Below are 22,911 nucleotides of genomic sequence, written 5' to 3'. Positions count from 1 at the left end.
TTTTGTCAATTTAATACTCTCTGGTGTGGGAATGTATGATTTTGGAGTTAAGGGCTTATACTTGTAAACATGTAACTGCCAATATTTAGTATGGTCATAAATCCATCCACTGCCTTGGGCTTGATATTTGTGTATAGATGCATCAATCTTTAAAAGAGCATTGTCAATTTGAGGCTTTAAATCTCTCTTCTCAATAGTTAAGGTGGTAATGCTTCTAAAATCTGCAATACATTCTTTCTCATTAACTAATTTTCCATTTTGATCCACAGAATATTTTATTAATTTGATTCTCCTTACTAAAGTCCATTTTATCGGCAGAGGACAAGAGTGAAGAGTATTTTTAAGTTTAGTTTTAATCGATTCACCAACAAATTTAATCATTGTATATGGACATTTGTTGCAAGAATGTACATGTCTTTTAAAATGACCAACAACATTTCTTTTACAGAAACTACAAGTCTTGTGAGTTATTAATATATGAGATTTTAGAGCTATGTTACTATCACAGATTAAATTACAAACTTTACACAGTTTTACCTTGATTTGATGTATCAAATTGTAGTGGCGAATCAGGTTACTTTTGGTGGAGAATGACACAGAGCAGTGTTGACATGTAGCCTTCATTTTATATATGTAACAAAAAACTAGGTTGGCATCTTCTATATAGTTGAAATTACATTTTAACAATTTCAATTAGTGAGAAATAATAATTTAAATCAGAATTTTAAATGTTAATATTCAAAACAATTTTATACAATAAGATTTTATAATTGCAATTTTCAAAATCAAAACTAAATCAAAAATTAAATTTGTTAAATAAAAATACTTTTTAGCAATTCAGAATGCTGAGTCTACATTTATACATCGTGTGCTATAGAGAAAACTACCTATGTTACCTGTGTTACCTTAATGAGTGAAATTCAGCTAATTGTATAAAAATCAGGACTTGTTATATTTTAACATAGTGGAAGTTATACAAAAATGACAAAGTGTCATTAGAGAAAAATAATGTTTTAAAAATAATAATAAAAATAATAAAATAATAATAATAAAATAATAAGTTTTAAAGAAAAATCCTGTACAATTTTTCTAAGTTCAAAAATTAGGACTTTAATGTTTAAGTTTCACTGTCACAAGTCTTTTGAAAAATACTCTCTCTAAGTTTCAAATAATAAATACACAGACAGGCAGTCACCTAACTAAGTCATTTCCGCACGAGCAAGCGAGGAAGTGTCCATACCACTGCAATTAATTATACAGACAGACCAGTCTCAGACATTCTATTCGCTACCGAGACAGGGGCGTGGCAGCGTAGGATGTCTAGACAGGTCCACGGTGCCGACGCCTTCCACTAGCCCAGCCCCGCATGTGAAAAAAAACTTACCAGAGGAGAGAGATCAAAATGGCTGCGCTGGCTGCGACGGAAGGGGACTGACTGAAGGAACCGGTTTTCCCCGCCTTTTTATATAATTCCCAGCAAGTGAATTCTGTACAATTCATAAAATAATTTTTAACAATTGCAGTGTATTTGTAAAATTTATTTTAACAATTTCTGGAGAAAATTAAAATATGAAAGTACAAATTTAATTTGACACCTGTCACCTGTCATCACATCAATCACTGTCAATATGTCCGACGCCGCGCGCCTGTCTAGACAGCGCCACTCATTCCCGCGCCGCATTCTCTCTCTCTCTCACTCCCACGCCACGTTCTCTCTCTCTTTCAATACCCCCCCTCTCGACATTGAATGGAACACCTGGGACTGGTCTGTCTGTATAATTAATTGCAGTGGTATGGACACTTCCTCGCTTGACACTGCTAATGGCGAGAGGACCGGTCGCGCTCCCGGCCACAGGCGCGTCCAAGTTTGCATACAAACCTCGCACTGTCAAGTTGATGATTTTGAGAATATACTTGTGAATGCATGTGGATTTGAAATAATAATGAAGTTATACAATGGTATTGAACATTTATATTGGGGTGTACAGGCGAAGATCAGGATTTTTGGATTTGGTGGCTAAAAAATGATCCCCATAAGAATAACATGGGAAAAACGTGCCTAAAGTGGGGTCATACCGGTAGTTCACCACTACTAACCATTTTGTAGAGCTTAAAAAAACAAATAATTTAGTATATTGAAGCGTTATTATGCGCCTAATTGTAACGGAGAAAATTCAAAAAAATTGTAATTTTAAAATTCCCATGTTATTCTTATGGAGAATAAGTCAACTGTTGTAGTTTGCTTGTTTATGAACATATTTTGATAGATTTTGGAAAATACTTTTATTTCTTACTAAACTTTTATCATTTTATAAAAAAATCATTTTTACCCTCCCTGTTGCAGCAAACCTAAATACTCGTTAAACTAAGTCATTCTATTTATATAGGAAATAAATGTGCTATTTTTATGGAGGCATTTTAGTGTAAATCCAATCAGGTTAATGGAAATTCGCTTAGTCTGCAGGTTTGCTGCGGTGGGGGTATTTTAATTAGTTTATGAAGGCTTCAAGGACTCTTAAAAGCATTTTTAACTGTTGCAGTTGCGTGATATTCTGTGTTCATTTCGTGCCATATACGTATGGATGCAAGTGCATGGTAACATCGTAACAATTTATGAAAGCAATACTTTAGTGGAACTTTTTAGATGAAAGGCATATTCCATATATTTATAAAGAATCGTCTATATAACACACCAAGGAAAGTGTAAGCACATTTTTGATAAAGTTTTACATCTCAAGTAAAAATGTTTTTTTAGTTTCAGTTACATTTTCAGGATTAAATTTCCCTTAAAATGAGAAAGAGTACCTTTCCAAAAAACCTAAATTATTTTTAAAGGCTTTAAAACCCTTTCAATTGCATGAAATCACTTACAAAACAATAGCACGCTTGAGTTGCTTAATGACTATCATTAGCTACGTCAGCAAACACGTTGGCATAATCACTTGTGTGATTGATTGGGTGAAGTGCTGAGATGAAGGTGTTGTTAGATAAATGAAAGCCAATTATAACTTGGTGACACCCGGCCAATAAAGTTTGGACAACTCTTCTCTGGAAATTCAAATATCATTTTAATCATTTATTGCTGGTGCGAAATTTAATTTTTTATAAAATTGTGGCCTTGAAGTTACATCTATAAACCTTAGGTTTCCTACAGCCTCTTATAGTTAGTAAAATAAATAATTGTATAATAAATATACCAACATGTTTAGTTAAACCTGAATGCCATATTTTAATTCAATTTTTAATTTTATAACCTGGATTGAGATTGTTTTATTTTGCTATGTCATTACAGAAAAAATGCGTGATATTAATGTTGAGAAATATTGTATTGGCAGGAATAAATGTCAAATTTATCATTAGTTTTTATGAATAATTTTTATCGCATGGTTGTCGTACGTTGCTCAAAACTTATCGTCGTGCGTTACTACAGGAATCTCAATTCTTTTTTGAACAATTCATAGATCAGTTTTTCTATAGAAGTTTGTATAGTTTTTTGCTGAGTTACGGACATTAAAGGAAGTCAGACGATGTTTATGGACTTGACAATAGCCTCTGATTTTAGCCTTATATTCTTGTGTTTCTGACACGACTCCCAGTTGATCTGCAAAGGGAGTTTTGCTTTAAGCAATATCTAGATGTCCAACCACTTCAGTACTGGCTTATACCTTTTAGACATTCCATCCCCATGTTAAAGTTGTCACCAGGTTTTTAATCAAATTTGTCTTAGTTCATGTGAGCCACCTACAGATTGCGCTGATCTAAATGACTGATTTCTGCCAAATGCACGATGGTTTTTACCAAGTCAAACTGATTGAATGTTTTATTATGAGCTATAGCAACTGTTATGACCGAGCAACTATGTCAGTAACAAAAGTTAAGGTACAAAATAGAGTTTTAGATACTAGCGCAATCTGTGACTGGCTCACACAACTACATTAATTCTTAGTAAAAAATTGGCGACAGCTGGTCTAGAAGGGATGTCTTCTTATACTCAAAAATTGTATTTTAATTAATGTTCATCTAGTAGGTCTGTCTCCTTGTGAAAAAGGACAATATTCAAACTTTAATCATGCTTAAAACTATTAAAACCAGTTTTTTTTTGGGTTACATGATTGTTGGTAAACAAAATTAAAATTAAACTAAAACATGATTACAGTTTGTTGTTTATAATACCTTGTTGCTATCCAAAATGATCCCTTGTCATAGCAAACTACAAAGCATCGTTTTGGACGGTAACAAGGAAACCACTATGGTTAATAGAGACGATCCAGGGGCCATTCCACCATAAAGCATGATGATGAAGAATTTGAAGTAATTTATTTCCAATCATAAAACCTTTTTTATAAATTAATTGTAATGAAGCTATAAAGAAACTTGAGAAGGGATTACAAATTAAACTTGAGTGTCATTACAGCCTATGCTGCTTGTTTCCACATCGGTTATATTTGATAAAATAAAATATAACAAAAGTAGATAAAAAAAACTTTAGGCAGGTTAGGAAAATGTAGATTAATATCACAATTATATTTGTTATTTTGTTTGCATTTCACACAAACGTTGGTCCAAGTAAAATGTTTTCATACTTTTTCTAGGTGCGTTTTTAGCGAATTTTGCTATAGGTAGCTATTAACGTTGGTGGCATGGTAAGACCTAGGCCCGGGATCGATTTACGTTTTCATTTCGATGTCCCCAGAGGCCAAAAACACAATTCGTTAAATTTATATATGTCCGTGAACACGATAACTTAAATAATGTTTGTTTGATTGTGATGAAATTTGGTTTGAAAGTGTAAGGCGGGATAAACTTGAATGGGTTCGCGAACCAGCATGATCGGTCCATGGGAACGGGGTTCTATGTGGGTAAACATTGGTTTTCAAATTTTTGACCCTCTAAACAGAGAATTTCCCAATTTATCTCCAGACCTTATTAAAAAGCTTAAGAAAACAAATAATTTATTATATCAAAGTGTTTTTGTACAATTATTGGTAATGGAGAAAATAAAAAAAAACTGTCATTTTAACATTCCCATGTAATTTTAATGGAGAATATTGTAAAATGTTGTAGTTTGCTTGTATATGGATATAATTTGGTCAAACTTGGTAACATTTTGTTTAACTAAGTTATTAATATTTTACTAAAAAAAACACACTTTTTCCCTCCCTGTAGCAGCAAGAATAAGTAATCATAAAACCTAATGTTCATTAAATACATTTAATTGAAAATTAATTTAGGCAAATGGAAATTTGCTTAGACGGCAGGTTTTCTGCGGTGGGGGTATTTGCTTTTAATATTTACGATTTTCCACATAATTGGATGAAACCCAACTAGACACGTCAAAGAAGGTTCTTGATGCGATTCAGTGGCTTAATTCATTGATCCATTTTTCCGTTTCAAAAACAAAGCGCTCTCCCTTGCTTTAGAGCGGTCCTCTCAGCCAACCATTAGCCATTAGTGTTTCAAACGTCCAACCATTACTCTTCCTAAGCTTCGCATTCAATTAATGGCTTGCGACGTTCATGTAGCACTGTGAACCACCGATAGTTGTGATAAATTACAACTAAAATCTGATCAGAAGCTGTCGAATACTACGTTGTAAGATGACAAAATGTGTTGAATGGTTTTACCTAAGGTGAATTATGCAACTCGCTTCGCTCGTTCGTTACACAACATTCAGCTGCGTGATGTAAAAACGCTCTTACTACACTTTTAATGTAAAAAGCTAGTTTTCATATACGTTTACCTCAAAGTAGGTTTAAAATGTTAAAATGGTTACCATACTAAAACCGTTAATAATTTTAGAAATCATTAAAAAAGGGTTTTAGTTGAGTTTTTTTAATAAATAATCTATTGGACACTATTATCAAATTATTATACAAGGAACTCTATGCAGACCTCAACATCCAGTAAAAATCTATAATCGCACACATTCGAGTGCCACCATAAATTTCCAAAGTAAAAAATTATAATTTATCAGTAGCACTACATATACATCACTAAATGCATACACTAATATGCATCGATTGCACCATTGTTGGTTTTTAAGGCTGAGTAGGGAATAGTATATTTCGTACCTAGGGCCGAAAATGAGGTTTTGCCGGCTCGAGATAGTTTTTAAGTTCGAGACGAAGTCGAGAACTTAAATCGATCGAGAGCTGCAAAACCATTTCGGCCCGTGGTACGAACGCTATTTTTCACCACACTATACCCTATTACCACTATTCACCACTATAATAATGCACACTGATAGTCAACACAACTACAACTTTAAGGTTATGTAAAGAAATAATTTGAGGAATCAGCAAAAATAAAAATAAATAGTTGCTAGGCAACGGCGACAATAACACAATTCTATTGCAATGCTATGGATTTTGATTGTGTATTTAAAATGCATTCATGTTTTAAGTAAGTAAGCGGACAGCTGATTTTGCGGCCCCGGCCTGTAAAAACCTGCTCGGTCCCCAAATTTCGATGACAGCTGGCATGGCCAGCAAAACGTAACTTTCAGCCACCAATTAACGTATGTAATACAGCCAAAAACATCATAGTGTGGTGAAAAATGCTTTTACGCACACATGTGGCCAGCCTGTAGTGTGATACTCCTGAGAGGAACTGACTACTCACTAAAAACTCCTCTACTCTATTGGACACATACCTGGCATTGAGTCACATTTCATCAAGTAAGACCAACATGTGACCTAAGCCCTAGGGCTCCCACTGTTTCTGGCATTTCTTTTATTACCTAGACCCTAGACCGCATCTCGATTAAGGTCAAGCTTCTTAGCGCGGAGAATACCCTGGACGAAATTTGACACAAATGGCCAGTTTTCCTCACTCTCCGCTATCATTGGGATGACCATGTCCACCGACAGCAGTCATACACTGTATAGAGCCTCCAGGAGGGGCCTTTCCCAACGCGTGCAGCGGAAAAGGGTGTGTACTGTGTCGTCGGTGTGCCTGAGCAGAAGATACAATAGGGCTACACAGCTTTGCCCATCCTTTCCATATTTCTATCAACCTATCAACGAATAACCATTGGGTGTGTTGCTAGCCTAGTGGTTAGCGTCTCGGACTTCAGTTCGGGAGGGATGGGTTCGATTCCCGGCACATCCATTAAAACTTTATTTCCAAGTCAATTTCTTGTAAATGACACTGACGTAGAAAAAAAAACCTAATCAACCCAAATAATGTGAAACCCCTAGAGAGGCTAACAAAAAAGTCAACAACACAGTCATTGAAGAACTCATTCAGCTATAACTAACAAATCGGCTACAGGTCCATACAGAGAATATCAAATTTAGTATAAAAATGCATAGTTTATACTTTGCATTTTATAGTAGCACACTTACTTATATAGTGTTCACATGTTATATAGAACACCAAGCAGGAGGGTGTAAGTAAGGTGCACCACACATGTTCACTAATCATCAACTACGATCTAGACTCTGAATTGAGGTTGCCCCAACCCTTACCCAAGATAAATTACCTTAAAGGATCCCCCTTGTTCTACTTCTTTGTCTAGTTTCAGCAGAAACCCATAAACCGAAGGTAATTTATAACCATGCTGTCCCAATGATAAAAATAACTCATGTCTTGACAAAAGTATGGTTTAATCTTTTTTAATCTGGACAATATGAAACTGCCCTATATTTTTCACCACTATTTGATTACGCTAAATCTAAAAAAAAAACTGTGCAATGAAAGAAGCAGGTAAAAATTATCAATTAAAAAATGTTATGTATTTCAGTTATATGTATTTGAAATATAAGTTAATATAACTTTTGGTGATTGTATAAGTATTTTTGCACACTGGGTTTATTTCTCAGTTTTATTAACTTTGCTTGACTCTGTTGAGAGATTTTACTTATAAGATAAGACAATAACACTGATGACATTAACTATGTTATAAAATAGTATTTGAATTTGGCCAATGAATTATAAATCTTAAATTATGAGTTTGTATTAAAGTCAGTGGAATGTTCAGCGTACATTCGTAACTTTAAAGATAACATTAATAATATTTGGGTTAGCGGAAGAGTGCAGGACTTCGGTCTCTGAGGTCTCGGGTTCAAATTCTGCCAATCACCAATTATTGATTTTATCTCATTGATAATGCCACAACCCCTACGTCTAGCCTTAATCTTGAAGTAATGTGAAAAACAATCCCGAGATAGGGCTTTGGGTCCTCGACAAAAATAATTTAAGCTTATGGACTGGTAAAGTGGTTTTAATCCTTTAAGATAGGATTAGAGTTTTATAATTACCAATGTTGCTAGCCATGTTATGATATGGCGACCTAATTGGCTGGAGCCCTCCTTAGGTTCCTTTATGGAGTTAGAACATAAGAAATGTCTCTTAGTAGGGTTTACGTGAAGTGCCCCTATTACATAGCACCCCTTCAGTTAAAGGGCTAATATCTTTTAGCTATGACCTAGTAACATTCATATCGAATGTTAAAAAGAGTTAAACAAAAGGACAATTTTAAGTAAAAAAAAATTATTTATACTGTATTATACGCAACGAAAACAAAGGTAATCCAGTCATACTTAGGGAATAAACATCTTAACCCTAATCCTTTAGAAGTAATATTTTTACAGAGTTGAAGATTATTATTCAATACGACTTAGCTTAAGTATTAATTTGAGATCCATTAACTTTACAATCTAAATCTCTAAATCGTAAATTCTAATTATTTTCTTTCACTGATGATAACCAATGGTTGAACCCTTTGCATGTTCGAGTTTAATAACTAGTCTTGTAAAATTATGGGGGTTTCAAGTTTACGAATACTCCAGTGGTGTCTGCAAAAAAGTAAATGTATTTTAATGAAGGTTTGAGATGTAAATCGATTTTAAAGTTTTCCGACCCAAAATGGAGGACGATTTAAGGTTGGGTTGGGCCCTGTGAGTTGTAATTATAAGGCTAACCGCAATGAGTGGTGGCCATCCCCGACCTACCCTACTGAAACTTAGTTAACCCTCCATGTATAATATATCTCCTCCAAAGACTTTAGTGTATTATTTAAGCGCTAAGACTACATAAAAAGCAGTAGTTTCAATAGCGAGATTTGGTTTCGCATTTTGCTATGTAATTCATTCAATATTTTGGAGGTTGTTTAAAAATATGGCTACCAAACAAATAATATATCTATTATTTAATCCATTCTGTGCTATATATTGGGTTTCTTTGTAAAATAAAAATTTTTACTGGGGTATATGTTAAATATGTAAATAACCATCTTTTAGTTTACTGTGCAAGTTAAACCCCTCTTAAAGTATTTTAAACAATAAATGCTGTAAAATGTAAATTATTTGTTTAAATAAACGAATTTGTTCATGAAATCGTAATGTGACATACATTTTAGTAGCCTAATTAGTTCAGGAATAAAACCTAAGTTAAGGGGTCAAAGTAAACTTAAAGTATAAATGCAAGCCTAATTTTAAATTTTAAATTTCAAACCTTTTTATGAATTTGTGTACATTTGACGTTAGCTGAATCTAGTTCTTAGGATTTGCTTGTATATTCTTTTTAGCCATGAATATAATCAAACCATTACAAATACGGTAAACACAAACCAATTTCAAATTCATTAAGGTTGCATTACATAAACAACATTTCCATTATTGCATGTTGAAAACGATGTAATGGATTGATCAAACTGATGAAAATGTTATTATATTGGAATTTTCAAGCCAATTAAAAACTTGCTGGTGCCAAATCAATTGGCCCAGATGGTTTTGATCTTTACATCAGTGACTTATTTAATGCAAATTGCTTTCATACCCGTAATATTTCTTTAAGTGTTTGGGTAGTATTTCGTACTGTTTGAGCCATGAGTAAGGCACAATATGTGATATTTTGGTCCATCCATATGAATATTTGTGTTAACAGTGTTCTTTATTATCACCATGCGTATCACTATATCCAAAAAGATCACTTTAAGACGGATAAATTAATTTTAAAACATATAATTGACATCTTATTAACACCAAATAAATATACCATCGCAAAATTCAATTTTCTTAAAAAAAAAAATCGTATAGATCATTCAAATTTTCGAACATTGGAAAAGGTTTATGATTTTTCTCGTCGATTAGTATTTATTGTCTGGGTTTGGTACTGATCGTAACGATGAAATGTATAGTCTAATCGTCGATCGTTACATTAAATTTTACTCTATAATCTACATTTTCAGATTAGATCAATGTACTAACTTAATCAATGAAACTAATAAGTTATCAATGTAAATCAATGTTAATAATGTAAAATCACCATAACAAAATATGAAAGTTGAGAGTCCTTGGAGTCTAGACGTTTAACTCGTAAAACAGTTAAAGAACTACAAAGAAAATCTCTAATCCCACAGTATGCTAGATATTTACATTAAAATCACTCTGATGTTTGAAATATATTTAGGATGTTAAATAACTCTTCAGCGGCTGTTTGATATAAACAAAATTAACAATGCTCTTATAGCAGGCAAATCCAAGATGGCCGTTGCTTCCATGGACTCCCTTGGAGAACAATTCAAAACTACAAAGAACATTTATAATCTCCCCTTAGATATTTAAATTATAATCGGTTTGGTGTTTGAAAAAATATTTTCGGGAGATAAAAAACTCTTCAGCAGTTGTTTGGAATCATTTAAGATGGCCGCTAGCCTCCGAGGACTCTTAAGAAAGAACAAGGACCACTTAAAATGTTGTCCATTAAAAAGTTGATACCATTGGTAAACTTTAACCTATTCAAAGACATACTTTAAGCCTGTTAGTGATAACAGCATAAATTCAAAGGTTGAGCTTAGAAATAAAAACTCAAGACTTACATTGTAGGTCTATGTAGTAAGATATAGTAGTAATAATTATTACTGACGCTGAACTGCTCCAGTTAAAAATCTTTACTATGTAAAAATAATGTTTAAATAATCAAAAAACACTAAAAAAAGAGAAGCATTACAAAAAAAAGTCAAAACCTTAGGTCAAATTACTAATTTGGTTACAATGTGTTCTTTATTTTAAAAGATCTAGATAATGAAGTAGTTTTTAATAACATAGATTTTAATTTTTTAATTTCAAATATTTACTGTATATCAACTTATTGAAATCGTATGAGAGTTTTTTTATCATAATTCTCCAGTAAAAATGTTACTAATAATGACTTGACAAATTTTTTAAAGTACAAAAAAGCTGTGAAAAATAGTCCGATCACATGATATAAAGAGATTAGTGGCTACCCTTTAGTTAGGTTTAGTTAGGAACCAGAAGTGGAATTTATTTACAGTCTCGGGTCGGTTATCAAAAGCGGTTTTCCGGATCCCAGCTGTAACCACACATTATAAATATGTGATTCATTTTTGCCACATTCAATGGACTCATTTACGGAAAACGCACGTAATTCGAACATTAGCTCAGTTAGAAATCTACTTAGTCACGAGGAGTTATAAGAAAAGAGATTCGAGATTTTGGTAAATTATTAATCAATTAATCCAAAACGTTTCATATTAAAATTATTCATTTTGAAGAGAGTTATCTTATATGTTTGTATTTTTATAATTTGTACACAGAATGGATGTAAGGAATATTTTCTCTACGAACGCGTCAGTCCTACAGAGAGTAGTTTTTCAATTTATAAAATCATGATTTCTCCATCTTTCTAGAACAATCTCTCTATCATTCTGGAAACAAAACCTTTATCTTTTTGACTTTACTTTTCTACTTTATACACAATTTGTCGATCCTTAAACAAATGTATATTTTTGGACACAAATTGTACGTTTGCATAAACTGTTTAACTCACTTTTAGTTTCTCTTAAGCTAGAACCGAGCATTTAAAATTTCGAAGAACAGAACCTTTTACAGCGTCCACGAGTTCCTAAACGTACTCTGAAAGGTGCAACTTTTAATTATTGTAAATTAGTAATTAGTATTTTTGTATTGGGCCTAGCAAATGTAAAATTTATAATTGTTAGTGTGACTGTAGACGTCCCATGTGATGTGAAAAGTTAGAAGCCAAGAAAATAGAGGAAGTTCAAGACCATCTCACCAGAGTTTAGTAGTGTATTGGGTTGAATATTAATTAAAACCAATGCAGTATCATAGCAAACAGCTAATTTATTTATCACTTAATTGTTTAACCAACTAAACTACTTGATTTGATCAAACATGTGACTCACCCTCTCCAGGTAGCCATAGTTGACCTCACTGGTCGCCCACACTACAGGAATGCCCGCCGCGGCGGCAGCGAGGGCCGCAGTCATCCCTTGGACCTCCGGGGCGAAGACGAGGACTCCGACGACGACTCTCGGTCTGGCCCAGGCTGCGGCCAGCTCGCCCAGCATGGGAGGCGAGAACCCGGGGGGTAGAGGATGATAGAGTGTGGCCAGAGTGAGTCCAGCGGCCGTCAGTTCCGGGGAGAGAGAGGCGAGAGTGCGGTTGACCGCGCGGGACACAACGGACTCGTGCTGGACTGAGTAGGCGACCGCAAGGTGGAGCTGGATAGGCGGACCCTTCCTGTAACAATTGACAATTTGTATTAATTTAGGTTTTGAGTTTTTATCTAAAAGGTACTGGAAGGAGGGAAAGGAACGCAGTAGATCAGGAAGTATGTCGGCAATGTGTAACCTTGTGTACCAAGAGTGCGGTTTTATTTATTGTTATGTCGACCATTCACATCCTAGGACGCTAGTTCTAGCCCAACTGTTTTACACATTACTTCAGACTACCCCTAGAGGGTTTCGGCATTATCACATATATAAAACCTATTGGTGATTGGCGTGATCTGAACCTGGGACCTTGGGCAATAAAGCCTCAACCTGTACTACTAGACCAGATCGCTCCCCAAGAGTCACTGCAGTAAATTAAATACAAAATTTCATTATTTAAGAGGCAAATTTAGGACTTGCAAGTTTTCTCTACCACTTAAGGTCTAAAAAAAAATTAAATCTATTCGTGAAAACCATAGACAACCGTCCGATGATGAGGGAAAATCCGTTATTTTGAGCAATGATAAGGTATCAGGCACTGGTAAGACGGGTTGTTGGCGGCTTGTGTGAATGGATCTGTTTAGAATCAGTAAATTATATTTTTGTCATGTTTAAAATATAATACTTTTGAAAAGATTTCAAAAATCAAGTGGCTGTAAAAAAAACTAAACATAACTCATATTATTTCGTTGTACTCTTTTACTATGCTCATTTTCAATGCTTTCATAAGGCTACAGTGCTACATCTGATTACCACAACCTTTCACACAATTTTGCACATTATTTTCTTCAACAATGCTTAATACTTAAGCTGCTTTACAGTATATTCTAAAACACTAAAGGGCATTGAACACACAATCATTTACATGTATAAATACTGTATTAAATATACAAAACTCAACGTCATGATTGAAAATACTAAATCCTCCTTGTTCATTCAATTTAGAACAAATTAAATTTCCCTATGTTAACAGTATGATTTACACTTTACAAAAATCATACTTGGTATGTTTAAGAAACCCCTTAAAATAAATAAACATAACAACAACAAATAAAATATTTCTGTAACGAAAGTGTTTTATAATACTAGTAGTCGTTTGGTATATAATTTATGTAGCATGAGATAAAAGTTACCATCACACATCTAGCGGAGGCTCCGCTATCTCAACTGTAATGTATCATACCCGCATCATGTCTTCTACAGTAATTAGTTTTGTTTACTTGAAAACGTATGTTGCTTTTACCACACACTTAATGTTAAATGATAATACTCTTACCCTTCCTTTTGACGTTGTAAATATAATATTTTCCTAGTGAATTCAGTCCTACAATAGGCCTACATTTTTGTTAAGTATATAGATCATGATTATAAAATGAATTAAGAATTAAGTTTTGAAACCTTATAGTTTATCGAATTCAAATTATTTTACGCTAGACATAGTGTGAATAATTTTTTTTTCCAAACACTGTCTTAGAAGTGAGGATGAAATATTTTTTGTTCAAGGACGCTAGAAACGAGTCCGGAATTGTTTTTCACATTCCTTCAGGCTAGACCTAGGGGTTGCGACATTATCACATGGATAAAATCCATTGGTGATTTGACGGGATTTAAACCCGGGACCTCTGGAACCGAAGTCCCACGCTCTAACCACTAGACCAGCTCGCTTCTCCGAGGATCGATTATAGCTTTAAATATAACAAGTCAAAGACTCTAAATTATAATATTACTGATGAACAATTTAAAATATCTTGTAGTCAACTTCGATTAGTGTTTCCATCAGGGAAACATTGTTATAGCTACAGTTTGAGACGTATTAAAGTAAATACCGAGTGCTATTATATTACAGGGGCAGGAACTGATTGGTTCAATCAGTCTTGAAAATCGCCTTCTGGCAGGAAATGTTCTACACCATCCAATGTCCTGAGGTCTTAGTTTTAAATCTAATCGTTAGTCGTTTATGCTTTGTTTGTACATAATATCTTTTTCAATAAACCCACGAAGAAGAATACAATAGTTCTCTTAGAATCACTGTATTTTTTTCACCAAAACGATACATCAAAAGAATAAAATCAATTGTATACCGTACTAGCTATTTTATACAAAATATAAAAAAAATTTCAAAATGACCATCAAGAAGAAAGAAAGTTTAGAATTTAGGAACTGTGTTAATAAGTAGTTTAGAACCGTTTCCAACAAAGCACAACATAACGATATACTAACCACGAACTAGTTGTAGACAAAAGTTTTACTGTACGTTTTTTTTTAAGATTTAATCATATCCATGAGAACGAACAGTATAACAGTTTGAAACAACAACAGTTTTACCTGTAATTTGATACTTTGTCCTAACAAAAGATGCTAGTAAAAATAATATCGATGGTGGTAAATTGCATGAAAAGTGTTTCTTAAAATCACATACATTGAATGATTTATTAGATTAAATTCAAACAGTCGTTTGAAGAAATATATAAACCTCTTGATGAGATTGAAACCTAATAAAAGGAAGGACCAATTACTCATATTAAATATGAATTGCAACTCTAGAAAACTATCCAATTAGTTTTTAATTACAAACTCTTAATCAAGAATTCTGTCCACAGAAATGAACAAACTAAAGCAAACAATGATTTTAATTTGGATAAAGGAGTTCACAATGTAAAAATGTAAGAGAGACACTGATTCAGTTAAGTTCCGTTTCAGAGTGTAAGAGTGCATAAACTTGCTGATAACGTTGTCCCATTCATTATGAGAAGTAGTGGATGAAATGTTTGAGTTAGGATTGTCATACTTTTACATCAGTGGCAGGCTTTTCTGTGGAATACTTTGGTGATATTTTAAAAATAAGTTATCAGGTAGGTGTTGTAGTAGAGTGCAAAACTTTGGTCATCGAAGTCCCGAGTTCAAATCCCACCAAATCGCCAATTTTTTTCTAAGACGCTATGCACGATCCTGGGATATTTTTCTCATTAATTCAGGCTAGACCTAGAGGATGCGGCATTATCACTTGGATAAAATCCATTGGTGATTTGGTGGGATTTGAAGCCGGGACCTCAGGGACTGAAGTCTTGCGCTCTAGCCACCAAATCACCAATGGATTTTATCTAAGTAACGCCGTATTCCATGGGTATAGCCTTAACTACTTTAATGTAAAATACTATCCCAGATTAGAGCCTACTTTCCTAGAAAAAATACTTATAATAAAGTCAGCATAACCAATAATTAGATGCATCATATTTTTTTTTTAATGTAACTTTTCACTTCCTATAAAGGTAATGGAAAATACTTTAAAGCTTAAAAATGATTCAATGTGTAGTCCTTGACTGAAATCCTCGATCAGCAAGAGCATAATCTCTTAGGACAAAAAGTGAGTAGAGTTCGAGACTTCCATCGTGAAGGCCTTTGTCCAAGTCTTGCAAATCAGCAATGTTTTTTAAATACATAGTAATAATGTCACTGTTGTACAAACAAACACACCATCTTTCACATTTATAATATTAGTATGATATGAGATAAATTTAAAAATGGGAAATACCCCTTGTGAACAAGCACATAATTTAAACTGAATTCTCACAAAACGTTTGAAACAAATTTGAATATCAATTGTTTTATAAGTTTATATTACTTACAATGTAATTCTAAAATATAAAACTTGCTATTACCACTCTATTCAATAACCTAAATAGAAAATATTAGTTATTTTTACCTATTTTTAATCAATATTTCATTGAAAAATTATGTCTCGTTAGAAATATATATCTCTAAAATGTTCATAAAATAAATATGATTTTTTCATTTGCTATTGTATAATTTCCAATTAAGATGACACACAACACCATACACGTTCAACATAGAACCTCTACCCAGGTATTAACTATGTTTGCACAGACACTAAGAGGAATACATTTCATACTAATTAGCCTACAAAGCCCAAGTACATCAGCAAACATAACAAATATTTATGTTATATTTTCCTACTACTTTGTAGTTTAATGATCGCCTATTTCCCATTGTAAACAAAGACTACTACGGGTAAATCATTATTATTTGATTTTAAAAATATAAAACTCGATTTTACGAATCTTGGCTATTTTAGGTAATTGTTCAACATTTCATTTCAAGATTGATCGAATCGGGCTCAAAATATATTAACAGGCAATTCTCTGAGTAGGCAGGTGGGTTGTGAGAGGGCTATTCATCACATAAAATATAGGATATGCTTTAATTTCCTACACCACAACGCAACTTTCATCATTTTATTTCTACTATTTCATTTATTTAAAAAATTTTAAGATACAATTTTTTTTTTTTTTAAGTGTTTAGTTATAATATTTGCAGCGAAAAGTTTTGCACTTAACTCATTCGTTGCAGGGCTGTATTTTTCACCCCGAGGGTACAACAATCTGCTGGAGTCAAGGACTTTATCTATACATATCCTGATTTTAAAATTCGTCCGTTAATTTCCCCGATAAATACAAAATTCAAAAATATACATACGATATTGTATTGTTGCATATTTTTGTCATACTACGGAATAAACGGTTGTTTTCAATTCATTATGCGTTGTGGGGTTAAAGTATACATTTTTATCTTTATGTAGAAAAAGAATAAGATGAAGTCAAGGAAACTAACGGTACATTAGGATGATTGTAAAAGTTTTTCAACTGAATTTTCCGAAAAAACAAATAAATTACCATGTCGTAATATTTTGTTTTATTTATCACTCCCTTATACTGATTATTTTGCTTTAAAATCGCCTCTTTACCTTTATTTATACAACAATACAAAAGGTAGAGTAATAAAATATGAATTTATACTAGCGAAGTGTTGCATATAAATAATTTCAACAACGGTTTGTATATAATAGCGGAAGAAGAAGGGAACTATTTCGTTGGATATAATCTTTAAAGCCAAACAATATATGTACAAATTACGTATTGTGAACTACTTTGCTCGAAAGATGGTGCAATGTGACTTAAATATAGTTAGTTACATGAGTTGAAAGTGTCTTTTTTCAAAAGTCAACATTTTCTATGGTTACACTAGAGACCATGTAAAAATTTGTTATTTTATTAGCAATATTAATTTTCTTTTCCAAATTTGAGAAATAAATGAGAACAGTTTAATAAATGAAAAAACAAATCAGACGAAAAATAGATCTGAACAAATGTATTTACTTTACTCTAAACAAACACAGAAAAATTAGAAATGACTAAAATAATCCATATCGATACAAGTCACCTGGGAGTTGTGTAGGATTCTATCAGCTGATTTATTACCCCTTTGATGTTCCATGTATAAAGTGAATATTCAAACTTCACACGAAGTGTCTCCAACGAGAATTTCTGCTTAAATTTTCCTATGACAAAAATGAAACACCCCCAATGGCAAATTTAATTATCAAGTAAATCTTTAGTTACAATATTTAACTGCATGTTCTTTTTTATAAGTTTTAATTATATAAGATGTATAAGACGATCGATTCAGCTATTTCTTATTCGATATTTTTTTTACTTAGTATCGTTTGGTAGGGGATTAAAAATTCCAAATAAAATTATTATTGACATTTTTTTATAAAATCAGCCATCTTTGAAAAATTTAAGTCTAAAAGTTTAAGATGGCCGCTATTTTGAAATTTTAAGTTGGATCAAGATGATTTTTCAATTAACATGGGTCTCTTACCAAGTTTTAAAAAGACTAGGTGAAACCCGTCGAAATCGACGGTTACTTTCAAGGCTTACGTTAATTCATCTAACCGCGATAAATTGGGCTAAATATACATATTTCGAGCATTTAGCATTGTTTAAAGAGTAATAAGTGTAAAAACAATAATATTATTTATTGCGCTAATTGCCAAATTTGGTTGATCATTCAATGAATAAAATATTCCCCATACCGTACGTCATCGGAGTTATTATTAGTATGTTATATCGTATATCTTCCTTTGGAAGAACCTTTAAATACAGTATTAAAATCGTATTGGTGGATCTTTTCTAGTTAAACACTTCTGTAATTTCATCAGTGTAATATGATTTTATTTCAAAAGAAAATATTTTTTGGGAAGACATATTCTAACTTTAAAGGGAGGTATATCCGTTACAGTGTAATTTTATTTTTCCTTCGTCACGTCGCGTCAGTTCATATCGTATTTCTGTGCCAATGAATGAACCCTCTAGCATAGTTTTGAGAAATTGATTGTGGGGTTATTGTTAAAACTGGAATTCCTTGACATGGGGGATGTCAGTTAGTTGTCTCAGCCTTATCAATAACATAATGTTGTCAACATAATGTCTCTACGGAATGTTAGGTGTAGTGGAATACTGTACTTGAAGTGAAGTTGGCTTTTATTCTTGAACTGCTAGGAGCCTCCTAGTTCATATGGTCTTGCGGCTTCATTGTCAACAAATAATGCAAACGACATGGCAATGGGACATTTCCAAAAAGCAAAAATACTGTAAGTTGGCTGTTACGTATATATTGACGTTTACATATTGTTAATCAACGTATCTTATAAAGGATTATGTGATCTAGTTTAAAAGGAATATGACCTTTCCGTCATGACAGTAGCTGCTTAAATAGTATTTTCTCTTTGTACCATATTCTACAGCCAAAATGTGGTGAAATTTTCAATAATGTTACCAACTCAGTGCGCCAAAGTTCGTAATATAGGCAGGTGCAAATAATTTGTCAAGATGGGTATCATTGTAGGCAAAGTTTCTATGTTTGGATTTTATTAGACACGATAAGAGCAGACATTTCTACATAAATATTTGATATGTGTAGAATAATATGATAAAATGTAGGAAAAAGTGGTGAAAAAGGTAGATACCAACCCGTACAAAAGATATAAGATAGTTCAATAACAAATAATTTAAGAATTGCTGTGATAAAAGGATTTTCCACTGATTTCGTAATGGAACGATATATTGCAAAACATGACATGATAAAGAAGAAAATCAATTTTAAAATCAGAAAATAACATTGCAAATAGTTACTTGGTAGAATTTAGTAGCTCCCAATAAATGTGTGTTGTTTGAAATACAATTCAAAAATGAACAGCTGTTTCATTAAAAAGTATTATTCACATGGTCAAAATGTAAACAACTCTGTGGATGGATCTTTAAAGGCTTCTGGGGCAGAGTCCTAAGGGATTTTGCTTAGTTTTTTCTTTTATAACTCATCTACAGACCAAGACCTTTCTTTGGACATCTCTACCAAGTTTCTACGCCCAGCCGTTTTCTCAAATTAGTGGGGACAAAGTTTCCAATTAAATGTTTAGATTCCCCCATTTTAATCTTATGGGAGGAACTCCAACTTTGATGGCCTGTGGGGCGAAGCCCGAGGACTTTTATTACAGGAATTGGTGAAAGGGGGCGTCTACACAAAAAATACTTCATTTTGACACGTCGTTTGTAAAAATCCGTCCATTATTAACGGAGTAGTAGTGTTTTGTAAAAATTGCCTTCACGTATTATATATAAGGATTGGTTAAAAAATTCAAAAATAAAAATGTTTTTTTGTTAAAAATACAAAATGGCGGATATCCAGTTAGCAATGTGATTTTGGAAGGAAAATTATTCTTGATTTTCTCTTTATTTTGACTCAAGGAATCAATACGTAAATTATGTCCACATCTTTTTTTAACACCCTGTATAATTCACAAGTATGAGTTTCTAAATAAAATACATTCAGAGTCCAAAACCCCTTCTAGAGAGGGTCACTGTAGCTTAATATATGATGAAATAAATGCTATATGTTGCTGAATTTCTAAACATCTTGCTTTGCGATTTATCTGTTTGTTATTCTGAGCAAGTTAGAAATTTTGATTGACATTAGATTAATGGTATCTACGAAATTGTGTACGATTTAATCTGGGTCTAATTAATAAAAGTGTTTGCAATAGCTTGCTACAGTTGGTATCAAATCAACATGGTTTGAACATTCCGCTATACTGCCGAAATGGCTGCAGAATACTTGTTTAAATCCCCAAAGCTTAGCAAACCACGTCTTCAACCTAATCCCTATATTGAATGAAAGTTAATAAAAATATTTTTACACAATCTTTCAATACTTAAATATTGTACCTAAAGATGTATCCTAGTTACTAGGTTTAAAATGTAAGGGTCATTTATTTCAAACACCTTAACCTATAGCCAAGGAAAACAACCTATTTAATTCTGTGATACTCACCCATGGACGCCAACCGTGGAGGACCTGCCAGGGGGTTGCTTGTAGGGTTGTGGCGGTGGTGTTGGGAGGGTTGGGGGTGATTTGTTCCACACGGCACACAACAACATCATAGTAAGTTCTGTGTTACTCACCCATGGACACCAGCCGTGGAGGACCTGCCAGGGGGTTGCTTGTAGGGTTGTGGCGGTGGTGTTGGGAGGGTTGGGGGTGATTTGTTCCACACGGCACACAACAACATCTTAGTTAGTTCTGTGTTACTCACCCATGGACACCAGCCGTGGAGGACCTGCCAGGGGGTTGCTTGTAGGGTTGTGGCGGTGGTGTTGGGAGGGTTGGGGGTGATTTGTTCCGCACGCCCCACAACAACATCTTAGTTAGTTCTGTGTTACTTACCCATGGACACCAGCCGTGGAGGACCTGCCAGGGGGTTGTTTGTAGGGTTGTGGCGGTGGTGTTGGGAGGGTTGGGGGTGATTTGTTCCGCACGGCACACAACAACATCCACGGCAGCAGGCACGTCACTACCAGTAGAGCGTACGGGCGGTACAGGGACATCGTGCTCAGTCAGCCGATCTCGAACTCCAACTCCTGACCTGCGGAGGAAAGTTCCATATTTTTTAAGTTTTCTTAAACTCAAAACAGCAGTTACATCAAGATACAAATGATACTAAGAGAGTAGCTATACACTTTTCCGGAGTTCTGAATTACATTATCTGCCGGGAACTGTTCTAAACATATTATGAAAACCTTTTGAGATATGATAGAACGCCCTTTCAAAACTATCTCACTCTATGTTTATTTTATAGGGTGTCCCGGAACTCTCTACCAATATTTCAGGGCATTGCTCCTGGGTAAGAAACATAACTAAATATCATATTTAAACTGTCCGGAAGTCCTTAGTTACTCACACAGCCGCCATTTTGTTTTTTTCAGTTATTAATTTTTTTCTAAAGAATGGTTAAACATACGAAATGGAAACTTTGCACAAACATTTATGACAACTAGAAAAAGCTACCAAAAAATTATCACGATTTTTCAAATTCATAAAACAAAATGGCGGTCATTTAAAGTTTTTGTAAAATCAACGGTTTTGAGTTATTTAAGAAAGAAAATTTTAAATGGCCACCATTTTGTTTTATGAATTTGAAAAATCTTCATAATTTTTTGTAGCTTTGTCTAGTTGTCATAAATGTTTGTGCAAAGTTTCCATTTCGTATGTTTAACTATTCTTTAGAAAAAATTAATAACTGGAAAAAACAAAATGGCGGCTGTGTGAGTAACTAAGGACTTCCGGACAATTTAAATATGATATTTAGGTACGTTTCTTACCTAGGATCAATGCCCTAAAATATTGGTAGAGAGTTCCGGGACACCCTGTATTTGTGCTATAATACAGTAGAGGATACTGTTTAAAATGTATTTATTGAGAGACAAATTAAAATTGGGTATCGGTACTTAAGTCTTAGTAAACTAGTCATACTTATTTTATACTAGAATAGAACATAGTTGGGTCAGCAGGCATGTTAGTTTTTCCTATTTTAAAGTTTGACACGATTGAGGCTTTAACTTAAAGTGTCTTATATAATGATAGTTGATTAATTGTAGGAATAAAATAGGTAATAATGAGTACGCTTTTTCAGTTTAACACGATTCTAAAATATTTCATGTGCAGAGAATCTGTATTTTACAGTTGCAAACCTTCTGAAAAGGGTGATTTCAATATGTCTGATTATTTTTTAAACTGGCTACTTTCATAACACTAGGAACTTAACCTTTGTTGTGTTCCTAGTCAAATCGTATAACAAAGCTGCATGTCACAAAAAAAGAAAACACTGTAGACTATTTCTTTACCTCCCATCGTGCCCGTAGTCGTCACGCTCCCATCATACGCTGTACTTCTTGAGTGTATAAACACGCAGAAGGTGGATGGGAAAGTTCTTGCGTCGGACTACTTTCTTTCTCCAAATGAAGACGACCATGGTCAGAGCAGCCCTCGAGTTGAGTCCCCTCAGTCAATCTGTAAGTGGATAAATCAAAAAATGTATACTGTATCAAATAACTATTGGTAAACCCACATCCATAACACCGGTAGTATACACTTACAATACCATATAATTAAAAATATCTCAGATATAACTTAGGTTTGAAGCTACTAATCAGCTGTTGCAATTAATCAGACCTTATAACATACTCATCATAAATTGGATATTACTTTATTAACAGTATACTTCTTCCTGTATACAAAAC

General features: G+C 33.6%; 1 protein-coding gene across 1 annotated transcript in view; it reads right to left on the bottom strand.

Annotated features, from left to right (window-relative positions):
- The window catches only part of LOC128995527 (uncharacterized), a 144,818-nt gene extending 122,175 nt beyond the window's left edge, over positions 1-22,643 (bottom strand). Inside the window, exons 1-4 of the mRNA XM_054420546.1 lie at positions 22,561-22,643; positions 21,059-21,257; positions 20,797-20,951; positions 12,170-12,506 (exon numbers count right to left, since the gene is read on the bottom strand). Coding sequence (XP_054276521.1) covers positions 12,170-12,506; positions 20,797-20,951; positions 21,059-21,257; positions 22,561-22,643 — 774 coding nt within the window. The remainder of the gene's footprint in view (positions 1-12,169; positions 12,507-20,796; positions 20,952-21,058; positions 21,258-22,560) is intronic.
- Positions 22,644-22,911: the final 268 nt, after the last annotated feature.

Source organism: Macrosteles quadrilineatus, unplaced genomic scaffold, assembly GCF_028750875.1.
Source record: "Macrosteles quadrilineatus isolate MER2022 unplaced genomic scaffold, UCM_ALF_1.0 Scaffold_5__1_contigs__length_97177068, whole genome shotgun sequence".
In the NCBI taxonomy this organism is placed as follows: Eukaryota; Metazoa; Arthropoda; class Insecta; order Hemiptera; family Cicadellidae; genus Macrosteles; species Macrosteles quadrilineatus.
Note: the sequence above shows the minus strand (reverse complement) of the source record. Positions and strands in the feature narration are given on the sequence as shown.